At 36.7% G+C, this 12,253-nt stretch overlaps 1 protein-coding gene across 1 annotated transcript in view; it reads right to left on the minus strand.

Annotated features, from left to right (window-relative positions):
• CSTF3 (cleavage stimulation factor subunit 3) overlaps window positions 1-12,253 on the minus strand; it is a 72,784-nt gene that overhangs the window by 2,865 nt on the left and 57,666 nt on the right. Inside the window, exons 5-16 of the mRNA XM_034417153.2 lie at window positions 11,085-11,182; window positions 10,090-10,156; window positions 9,969-10,003; window positions 9,736-9,862; window positions 8,071-8,148; window positions 7,743-7,905; window positions 7,166-7,275; window positions 5,732-5,848; window positions 5,511-5,585; window positions 2,171-2,314; window positions 1,981-2,083; window positions 651-720 (exon numbers count right to left, since the gene is read on the minus strand). Coding sequence (XP_034273044.1) covers window positions 651-720; window positions 1,981-2,083; window positions 2,171-2,314; window positions 5,511-5,585; window positions 5,732-5,848; window positions 7,166-7,275; window positions 7,743-7,905; window positions 8,071-8,148; window positions 9,736-9,862; window positions 9,969-10,003; window positions 10,090-10,156; window positions 11,085-11,182 — 1,187 coding nt within the window. The remainder of the gene's footprint in view (window positions 1-650; window positions 721-1,980; window positions 2,084-2,170; window positions 2,315-5,510; window positions 5,586-5,731; window positions 5,849-7,165; window positions 7,276-7,742; window positions 7,906-8,070; window positions 8,149-9,735; window positions 9,863-9,968; window positions 10,004-10,089; window positions 10,157-11,084; window positions 11,183-12,253) is intronic.

A 12,253-nucleotide genomic window follows, 5' to 3' on the forward strand; every position in this document is an offset into this window, starting at 1 on the left:
TCAATTCACTACATTTAGGAGCAAAATGGCAGACAAAATAGTTATTTATTAAATTTAGACAAACGTAATCCATAAATGTACATAACTCCCCAGCACTTTTGTTCCAAAAAATAGGGTCCAAGTGGAAATCATTTGTTAAATGGAATAGTTTTCAGTGAGTAAACACAGATGAGTTGAGGAAGAATGTACGGTGAAAGCCAGGAAGGAGGTATGATCATTCATTTATGTATGTTTGTATTAATCAAATTTATACACCACCCATGTCACTGTACAAGTGACTTTCACACTAAACTCATTACTATAGTTTTCAAAGCATAAACATAGATGAGATGGGAAAGCATGTAGGTACAAAGCAGGCAGGAAGGTGGAACTATTCATTCATGTATATATGTATTAATTAGATTTATATGCTGCTGATCACACTGTAAGTGACTCTGAGTGGATTACAGTAAACTCATTTCTGATGCATGCGGGTCAAAGTGCCAAAGCATGCCAGGTCAGATCAGAACACCATCAAAGCATTTGGGGGCATCCATAAAATGAATGCCAACAGAATGTGCTACATTCTTTGTTTCTCTTAATAGCTGTCTCCTTATTTACAAGTAAAACAAAAGAGATCACTTGAAAGAAGAAGTTTTGGTAAGGCTTACCCAGATTTCTCTGGTGGAAGGCTCCCTGAGGTCAACACACGTTCAAACAGGACTCTTGTATTATTATCCTCTATTTAAAACAGAGTTTAAAAGCAAAGATGAAAACATGTAAATATTTGTCTGATTTTTTAAAAAGGCAAATTTTTAAGTTTAAAAAATAAGGTTAAAATACTGAATCAAACTAAGAAAAAAAGGGAAGAAAAAATCTGTAAAAGAAAAAAAGGAAAAAATACAAGGCAACGATTTCCCCCTTAATTCAAAACAAGTAGAAACAGTTTCAGTAATTTATCACCTTTTCTATCATTTCAATCTAAAATCTCTTTATCCCATACCCTTTTAAAAAAGTATTAAAAGAAATTATAAGAAAATAACTTTTATTCTTTGAAAATCCCTATCTATTCCACATGGACAGAACAAAATACTAATGGCTGCATTTCCTACATAAAAGCTGACCAAAAGGGGCTTAAGGCTGAAAAGAAGCTATATAAACTTAACTTTTAATTACATATTCATTACAATTAAAGATACTGTATCACACTGAAACAATCCAAATCTTAACAGAAGAATTTAAAACTCAATTTACAATTGTTGACAACAGCAGGGTACATAGGATCAAACATCATCATCATCATCACTACTACTATTACTATTATATATAAATTTGTAAAAGTGTCATTGTTAAACTGGCTGGGAAGGCTGCAAATGGCACTCACATTGACCACAGCATGCTGCAAGTGTTGTAAATATGCACTGGTTGCCAGGCACCCAAATCATGATCACATGAACATAGGGGGACTGGGAAATTCCAGGATTTCTGACACCTACTTTTTCAGTGCTGATGTAACTTCAGCCACTGAATTGGTCAGTCAGCAAGTGAGGACTCGCTGCACTATGAGGGGAGATTTAACTCAGTCTTCCCAGTTCATTTTTTTAGTGCTCTGTTATACACATGTCTGCTATGCAATTCATCAGCCTTTGTCTACATTCTCTTCAAATCAGATTGTGTCTAATAACCCTTCTGGGTACAAATCCTGATGAAATAAACTTTTTGAAAAACAAAGAAACACTAAATTTTAAAAGTCCAGGTTTTTTAGCAATTAACTATGCAAGAATGCCTCTACAATTATCAATTGCCCAATATTTACAAATTAGGTGCTCAGTTTTGGGGATAACATTTATTTTGTTTATACAAAAAAGCTTTCTAACATTTTCACTGCACTTAGGGAGATTATAAGAAATAAAATAAATGAATATTAATATTCTAATGGAAAAAAGACACAGTGAAATATAATCTCCAATTTAATGATTTCTCTGAGTTCCTGGGACTTACCATTCAAATGAGAAAGATAATCAATATATGCCAAAACATATTCTGGAATGTCTCCATATTTCTTCAAGCCTAGCTCAAAAATCTTAAAAGCCACTGACTTGTCCTGTGAATTTAAAAACGTTATTAGTCAAGTAAAAAATGAACCATCTAAAAAACTGATATAATAATTTCACTCACTATGAAGAATTACCTTGCTGCAATAATATTCCATCAGAGCAGCTGTAACATAAACATGGTGGCGGGTGCGGGCATCTTCTCGTGCTTTCTTAAATATCATTCGGCCTGATTTTATACCTTCTGCTCGCCTTGCAAATTTCATGTACTGAATATAAACCTGAGGAATGGACAATCTTTTAGCTGCAGTGCAGTATAAAGAGATCTACGCTTTATTACGAATGTGGCTTTGTTGCACATTTAAACTTCTTTATATTTTGAAATTCAAGGTAGCATATATATTTAACATGTTTTAGTTCTTAAACATCCAAAACGTAACAACCATCTAAAAAACGTAATTGCCTAAACTCATATAGCTTCTCAAATTCCTTGGGGGGTCAAACTGAGCCCCACATAGCAAATAACTGATATACAATTCATTGATCAAAAATCCCCACTACCATATTGCATAGAGTTGGAGTTATAAGCTACTTTGCTTTTCTGCTTTTCCAGCTGCTATCCAAATTGCCAGCAACTTTTCGGGCTGTGAATTTTGCCAATGAATTGTTTAGGTTTGCTTAGATGTGGAAAATGAGGTGGAACAAATCAACCATCTGTCTTTTCATAATAGATAATTTATAATCTCATAATTCTGATCAGGTTTAATAACAATGATAACTGGCATGATTTACTGAAATCTGGTAACTATTACTAAAGCCTGGTTGGAAGGGGAATTCCCCTCTCAAAAATGTGCCCATCTGGGTTTCAAATGTAGCACCAGCCATGATTTTAAGACAGGGCAGCAGAGTTGCTATTGTCACTTGAAAGATCCTGACAGCTCTCAGAGACCTTATTGATCAATTTGGACTCTGGTGATCCAGAGGGATTGCTGCTACTGGACCAGTTTCATTTTCTGAGCTGCTCAGTGTCATAAATGGATTGGCAATAGTGTTTCTCAGATGTATATTGAAGGACTTCCACCTGCCTCCCCTGGGTATGGGGTCAGAAGCAGCTTGGAACTTCATGGTCATTATAAAGCCATAGTTGCTACCTTGAATGAAGGGGTCAACAACACCTCTAGATTGGGCTGTATCTATATAAACTTTTTCTGCTTGTGGATCCCAGAAAATGTTCCTGGTCAGAAAGCTCTGGAAATAAAACAGTACCAGAAATATCTAGAATATCTCTGGAACAAAACTAAGAATGAATCCAATCAGGAATGTGATTATTTTTCTTCCCTTATTGTGTGTTTAGGTGAAGGTAGCCATCTAGAGGTCAAGGTGACCCAGTCTCTCCTAGGTAGGGATGGGCCTGAGGAATATCTGCAGGACAACTACAAAGATACCTGAGGCAGATAAAGTCACTAAAATCCTTTCTGAATTGGATTCCAGTTGTGCAGATGCTTTGAAATTGCTTGAGGCACAGTCATGTAGGTTATATGAGAAAAGTTTAAGTCGATTGGTCTCAAGGATGTGGACAAGGAATCTATGGCCTCCTGTAACTTACATCCGTGTCCCTCCTGGCTGGTTAAGGCCTCTTGGGAGACAACCTGTGGTTGGATCCAGGCAGAGGTGAAGTCATCCTTGAGGGAGGAGATGTTCTGCCGCCCTTAAAGTGGTGGTGGTCCACCCCATCCTCAAGAAACTATCCTTGGATCCAACAGCTCTGGAAGATTTTCACCCTGTCTCCAACCTTGAGAAGGTGGTAGGCTTGCAGGTCCAGAGGAACCTGGAGGAAATAGATTATCTGGACCCTTTTCTGTCGCGTTTCAGACTGGGCTATAGTACTGATACAGCATTAATTGCATTTGTACTTGACCTACAACAGAATTAAGATGGGGTGGTGCCTCCACCCTGACCATACCTGATCTTTCATTAGCCCTCAATACCATCAATCATGATATCCTTCTGAATTGGTTTAGGGGATTGGGTGTGGGGGGCACAGTGCTGTGTGGTTCTGTTCCTCCAAGTCAGTTGGTTTTGATGGAGAGAAATGTAGCCCTATATTTCTGATTTTCAGGTTCCTTTAGAGCTCTACCCTCTCTCTGCTTCTATTTAACATGAAACCAGTGAATGAAGCCATCCATTAGTAAGGGTGTAAGTATCATCAGTATGCTGGTGATATACAGCTTTACCATTCTATCCTTGGTCAATCAAATTATGCAAACAAGATTCCTTCAAAGTATCTGTAGACTGGGGATCTGGATGGAAAAATAACGAACTTCAGCTCAATTTAAGCATGACTGAGTGGCTGTAGGTTTTAATGCCTCCACCATTGCCCCTACATCTATAGATCCATCTTTAGTTATAGGCAAGGTTGCATTCTCCCAGACAAAATTAGTTGTCTCACAACTCCAAAAATTGTGGTTGCTCCAACACTGGAGGTTTTTAAGGAGAGGTTGGACAACCATTTGTCTGAAATGGTACAGGATTTCCTGCTTGATCAGGGGTTGGACTATCTTGGACTATCTTGCTTTACTTTTTAATCCTATTTTGGCTGCTCAGCTTCATATTTAATGAGCTGAGCAGCCAGAAAAAAATTGTTTAAATAAATAAACAAATCCTTAAACAGCTGAAAAAGTTTGTAACACTAGAACTTATTTTTGAATATGGTTCTTCACCTTGCTTTTTTTTTTTTTTAATTTGATTTATATGCCGTCCTTCTCCAAAGACTCAGGGCGGCTTACAATGTGCTCAGCAATAGCCTTCATCCTTTTGTATATTTATACAAAGTCAGCTTATTGCCCCCACAAACTGGGTCCTCATTTCACCTACCTTAGAAAGGATGGAAGGCTGAGTCAACCTTGAGCCTTGGCGAGATTCGAACCCTGCAGTAATTGCAGGCAGCTGGTCTTAATAAGCTTAATAACAGGGTGCCTTAAACCCCTGTACTACCAAGGCTACCTATATATGTATCACTGCAATAATAACAACAATAACAAATTAAAGTTGGATGTTACTCGACTCTCAACAACTCTGGGCGTTCACATCAAACAGAGTATAATAAAATCAATAAAAGATAAAAGAGATCTAGACACTTATTTTGTTTTTTGCTAGGATATTCTAGCATTCTTGATGACCCTAATGCTGTTAATGCGTATGAAATTATTGTTAACAGTGATTCCACTTGCTATTCTCCATATTCAAACATATGTTGAAACAATGTGTAATATTTTTCATATTTCCATAATTGTAAGCACAGGAATATAATCACAATGACAAAAAAGCTGAAATAACATATGATTTATATAAATTGGGGGATACAAAATAAGCACCAAAAACGGTTTTAAAAAATGTCACTAAGAGAGCTAAGACAAAGAATCGAAGTTGGTCAAACTGCAATTATTTGAAAGTTGAAGTACTAGAGATCAAACATACCAAAGTGGGATCGATGTCTTCAATAGCCAAGAGTCTGTTATATATGCTGTGTACTTTCTCATATTTCATACGACTCTGCACAAATTAAAAAATATTTGATTAGTTTAAGTCCAAAATGACCAGCATAATAGTTTGACTGTATTTTTATGGAGATTACGATCTCTAAAGATAGAGGAGGATTTCATTAATGTTTGAGAGAATAAAGAAATGTTTTGATTCACCTCTTCATAATCTGCATACGCAAAATAAAGAAGCATATTCTTTTTTAATAAAGTGCTGATTGCTCTTTCATAAATATTTGCTGCTTCATCACTGAAAAGTTTAGCATTGTTCATATCCTACAATAAGATGAAATAATGAAAAGAATTTGTCAGGCAAAATAAGTAAAAAGGATAGTCAGAAAACAATTTTCAACCATTTAAACCATGCTCACTGAAAAAATTATACTACCATTGTAAACTTAATTGGATTGCATATCAAAAACGGGCCTGGTGGCTCAGCAGACTAATAGCATTGTGATTAACACCAGCTGTCTGCAATTACTGTAAGTTCGAATCTCACCAGGCTCAAGGTTGACTCAGCCTTCCATCCTTTCTAAGGTAGGTAAATTGAGGACCCAGTTTGTGGGGGCAATAAGATGACTTTGTATAAATATACAAAAGTATGAAGGCTATTGCTTAACGCATTGTAAGCCGCCCTGAGTCTCCGGAGAAGGGCGGCATATAAATCAAATTAAAAATTAAAACAAACAAACAAACAAACAAACTTGTTTGGTTTCTAATTGGATATTGGAGTCCATTTTATATATACTGGCTGCAAACATTTTTGTCATACAAGTAGTCCTTCGGTTACAACCACTTGTTTAGCAACTGTTCAAAATTATGATGGTGCTGAACAAAGGGCACTTACAACTGGTTCTTCAAATTCCGGCCATTGCAACACTCCTGCAATCATGTGATTAAAATTCAGATGTGCAGTGGTCAGCTCATTATTACGATCATGTGACAGACACAGTCACATGATAATAATTTCAAGCAAAGTTAATAATAGCAAAGCCAGAAGATAGTTGAAAATTACTCCCACATCCACTGCGTTTTTGTTCACCTATGCTCTGGAATTATTATCCATGGCATTCATGCACCTGCCCATGATCCACAACATCTGATTGCAGCCCACCCCAGCCCCCTTCCAAAGCATTGAAGCATTTACCTGTAGAACCCTCTGCCCCCCAATGGACCTCCCCTGCAGCACTAGAGTACCCACTGGCCCTCTTTCCTGGAATTCCTGCGTCTTCTCGCTTAACAACTTGAATGGGCCTGGGATTACAATAGCAACTGGAACTACCAAGATTGCAGTCGCACTAAGTGATGTTATCATGTGACATCACCTTTTAGGACTGCATCATTTAGTGATGGGACTTTCAATTGCCATTGTAATCATTGTAATAAATTCACAATATTGATTACTTTTGTTTCCATACCATTTTTCAATTATTTAAACCTGCATTAACATATTAAGTCAAATTGGTGTTTGTATACTGTTATAATTAACAGTGTTAATAAATAACAATGTGTAATAAAACACATAGATAACACAAAACAATGTGTTAATTATGTCAGTAGTGTACATGCAGATATTTCAACATTTTTTCTTACTCCTTTCTCAGCTAGCAGCTTGCTGGATTGTTCAAGATATTGTGCAGCTTCGTACCAGATATCAGGATGATGACCCAATACTAAGAGGCATTGTTCATATGCAAACATCACTAGCAGAAGACACAAGAGACAATATTTATTTGGCATTTTGCAAAACAAATCATTACTTATTTAAATCACAATGTTTCTTCAAGCTCCTCAGTAACCAATTTTACATTGTTTGACTGAGAAATCACATCTTATTGTTCCCCAATAAGTCTGTAAATTTGAGGGCATTCTCGTTGTTTTGTATTTTCTGTAGGTTTTTTTAACATTTAAAATTGTTGGTGACTCAAGCAACATCATATATTTAGCACACAAAGGAATCATTTTTGTATCCTGTAATCTAAGCAAAGGTAGATTTATTCTTCTATTTCAAAATTATCAGATTCTGTTTGCACATGCCTTGCAGTCCCATCATGGAAGTGATCTGGGAAGTAAGACAAGACTTAGCACACAATACAGTGCTCTAGATTTAGAATCTAGACTCTATCAAAGTATCTGAAAAGCAAAACAACAACAACAAGACCGAAGTTACCTCTCTTTGTGATGAGGGTTTGGTCTTCGGTACGCAGAGGGTTACTCTTTTCCCACTGAATGTATTTTTTCCACATGTCTACCTGCTGTGCTTCTTGTGGAGTATTTTGTGGTGGGACAGAGGGAGCATTACGGTCCAGACCTTTCATCACAGTTTCATACTCCTGAAAGATAGGTAGATATTACAATAGTTAAAACAAAACAAATAATTCAATAATCTGTTTTGTTTTTAATATTTGAAAGTTGTTCTATTGGACATGTATTGCAGTTCAGTTTTTCACCACAATGTATTCATAAGAAGGAAAACAAAAATCCACCATCATCCGTACCTTAGCAACACGTCTAGCATTCATATAATCTCTACTACGATCTTCAATCATTTTTTTGGCTAAGTGGATATTGATTCCCTGGAAAAAGAGAGCAAGCCGTTAAACTCTGAAAACCTATATTTGCAGAGGTTCACTGAGACCTCCTATGTATTTTATTAAACAAGTTATATATGCCACACACAGAGTTCCCTTTTTACGATCTTCTAATCCAGGGGTGTCAAACTCAAGGCCCAGGGGCTGGATCCGGCCTATGGGGAGCTTATATCTGGTCCACGGGGCCGCCCTGGAAACAGCAAAGGACCAGCCTGCGGTGCCTCTGCCAGCAAAAACAGAGCTGATATCGCTGGCAGAGGGTTGCAGGAGACCATCGCAGCCAAAAACAGAACTCAGAAGCCTATTTTCACTGGCAGAGCGCTCGGACCACCATAGGCCCCCCAGACATGAGTGATGCTTGAGCTGGCCACCTACACCCGGGCCACACCCACCCTAGTCCCCTGAGGTCCAACACAACCCTGATGTGGCCCTCAATGAAATTGAGTTTGACACCCAGCTCAAATCCCTTAATTCAGGGTAGCATCAGGGCGAATGGATGGAGCTGAGCATTTACTGGCTGGATGCCCATCCTGACGCCACACAGAGTTCACCTCAGATATTTTTTTCTTTGCACCCTGGGGGAGAAATATCTGCCACCAACCTAGGACTGAACTCTCAATCTTCCAAGAAGTATGACCAGAAATGTACATAATTAAAGAAAACTTTCAAAAACTTTGACTAGGCCAGATTTCTTGTAAAAGGAAGGGAGGGAGGGAGGTTTCTTTCTTTTTTTCAGATGAAAAAAATTAGCTTCACAGTTTTCAGTTTTTTGAATAATCAGCCACTGATTGTCAAGGTAAGGTATTCATATTGTTATAACTGCTACATAAACAATTCATATTAACTCCATCAACTTCTTTCAACTTTAATAAAGGTAATAAAAATAAAGGCTTGAGAAGGCTTGAGAATTCTTATAAGTTAATTCTTATAAGGTCTCAGAAAACGAATTTCAGAAGTAATTCTGAATTCATTGTGATTAAGGCAGACAGATAATAAATGCTTAAGTTCAATCAACTTTGAAGAAGCCTTAGAAGTCAATTAAATTGAATGTTATAAGAAATTAAAATCTATCTGTTTATGTTATGAAAAAGATTGTTCCCCAAAAGATGCATTAGCTATTCTTGAGCTAGGATTATCACAGAATATATACCTTGTGGCCAAAAGGATCAAAACTGTATCTACAAACCAATGTTCCCATATGTAAATTCTGCATCATTGAGATCAGGTACAAAAATCCATAGTCAAACGAGGATCCCAGAAATTTCAGTAGGATAGGACTTACTTTCTTACAAATTATTATTTTCTTTCTTTCTGAAGTTAACTCAGCTTTACCGAATAATGTATTAGCTTTCAAATTCTATAGCCTGTTTATGATTTGAAATGATAAACAAAGCAATAAAGGAGGAAAGGAATATAAATGGCTGGTCTTAAATGCAGAAGACTGGTTTTAATTTTGAACAGTATGAGAAGAGTCTATTCACTTTGCCTTATCAGAAAAAGCTCCCACTGCAGAGGAAGAAAATAGTTGTGTTAGAGTCACTCAAGTTGGAATGCTAGCATCTTTTCATTTACCTCTTCATACTTGTTATAATCTCGCCACAGCTGTTCAATGTTGATCATAGGGTTCACACAGCCTCGCTGATAAACCCTGCGGACAGCTGTTATCCTCTGGTTTTCTGCGTAGGACCCTACTGCTTCACTAAATAGTGAGGCGAGACAGTAATATGTCAGCAATTACACTTTGCAACCTGTATGAATATCAACATTGCATTAATTAACACAAAAGAAAAAATTATTGTACTTACACGCCTTTCAAAAAATTGATGTAATCCACCCAGATCTATATAAAAAGCAGTCAAAGTTTAGTTTGTCATAACTGTTCAGTATTTAACAAAAAATATTTCCAAAAAATATATAGAAACCTACCTGATATGACATTATTTCCATGCCAATTTTATCTAGAGCAAAATCATACGCTTGAGCCATTTTTTCTCTGTAAAGAATACACAGAAAAAACACAATTAAACTTGCATGGAAAAAAATATTTATTATGTTCTATTACTTTAAACAAGCAGGTTATCATACATAAAAATACTATTCCAAACTTTTCATAGGGCACAGTCTGACATGTGTCAAGAGGATCTACATTTTGGGGAGAATAGTGGTAGTTCTTGTTCAGTGACTACAATTGAGACAGACAACTCAGTTATTAAATGAATTTTCTCAGCTTTTCAAAGCTTTCCTTTGCTTTACATATCTAGGAAGATCATAAAAGCAAGAACTGATTACAAAGCTATTTTTTTCATCATCAATTTAACTGTGAACAGTATTAAACAAGGCAGTCACCAACAGACTACCTGTTCTGCAAAGTAAGGTGAGTAAGATTTTAAAAGTAACAATGAGAATGATTATACTTCAAACAACTTTCAGGTTAATTCCAAACTGTTTTAAACTGATGGCTGTCTAGACATTTGATTCTCCAAAGAGCAGGAAGCTTGAAAATAATTCAGAGTAGTTTGGAGTGAGCTAGATGCTCACGGACTAACTATAATGATGCACAACTATTTGCCACATTTAAACCACTGAATCAAGAAAATTAACTTTGTGGTATCATTATACCAGAGACACCACTGAGCAATAGGGTAGTTCCAAGGTTATTGTTGCTTCTACATAAACTAAAAAGTAAAAGCAGGAGGTGAGAAAGAGGGGGAAGAGGGAAGTACCAGTCCTGGGTCAGCAGTGTTATAGCAATATACTCTAAGTCTAAGCAATCCTCCTACAGTGCTGAGTCATCTATTTGTGCCATGGTATGTTCATGTCAAGAATTGACCTTGGCAGAGTTATCTATTTCTTCCTAGAAATTCTTCTTATTTCTTCTTCTCAGGCCTAGAAGAAGTAGCCAATAAATCATATCAACTTACTTATAACTGGGTAGCTTCCCTTTTGTTTCTCGCACATATGAAAGGTAGCACTTCCACAAGTCAATGTGTAAGACTTTCATAAGGCATCGCTGAAACAGCTATTTATATTGAGAGAAAAAAGAAATAGTAGTCCATCAGCAGGTCAGAGTAGATTCTTGTTTCGCAAATTTGAACAAACTTCCTCAATTTTGAACAAAATACAATGATAATCCTCTACGTTTTTTCAAAAAAACTTGGGCAAAGCTTCATGAATTACACTCAGTCTCGATCATTTTTAACCAGTGTTAAAATAATAGAGCTGTAAACTACAGCAATGTGAAAAAAAAGATTGACAGTATCCAGTACTGGAGCTTTACATGTTCTGATTTTCTAAATGGAAATTTGACTGTCACTTTATACACCTTAAAGCATCAGAGGGACTTCACAGAACATATGGACTTTGTTACTCAGATGACTGTAGTGGAATATAAGGATATCTTTGAAGGAAGGGCAGGAACTCGATACTAATTTAGAGCACAGCTGCATATTTATTGAAGACATTTTTCTAAGTAATCCATGTATGCCTCATCAACAAGGTATCTAAACCAAAGTACTGTCCCCAAATCAACCGTGGCATAGTTTTTTGTTTTTGTTTTTTAAATTTGATTTATATGCCGCCCTTCTCCGAAGACTCAGGGCGGCTTACAATGTGCTCAGCAATAGCCTTCATCCTTTTGTATATTTATACAAAGTCAGCTTATTGCCCCCACAAACTGGGTCCTCATTTCACCTACCTTAGAAAGGATGGAAGGCTGAGTCAACCTTGAGCCTTGGCGAGATTCGAACCCTGCAGTAATTGCAGGCAGCTGGTCTTAATAAGCTTAATAACAGGGTGCCTTAAACCCCTGTACTACCAAGGCTCTTTTTAAGGCTCTTAAGTAGTTTTTGAGGAGAGATACAAAGGCATCCCATTCATATTCCAAACTTTGTACTGAAAGAAGCATTGAAACCACCATGTTTCACAACATTGTCTGTTTTATGCCAAAACTCATAAACTGTTAACCTAATTAAATATCCTGGTTAAATTGGTCAATTATATTTAAAACATTTCATTTTAACTTTTTCAAATGAGCCTATCTATTTAAGTAAGGTGAGTAGCATATGTCTGATCTGTTTTGCTAATTTGCTAA

Source organism: Pantherophis guttatus, chromosome 1, assembly GCF_059756535.1.
Source record: "Pantherophis guttatus breed Tessera chromosome 1, ASM5975653v1, whole genome shotgun sequence".
In the NCBI taxonomy this organism is placed as follows: Eukaryota; Metazoa; Chordata; class Lepidosauria; order Squamata; family Colubridae; genus Pantherophis; species Pantherophis guttatus.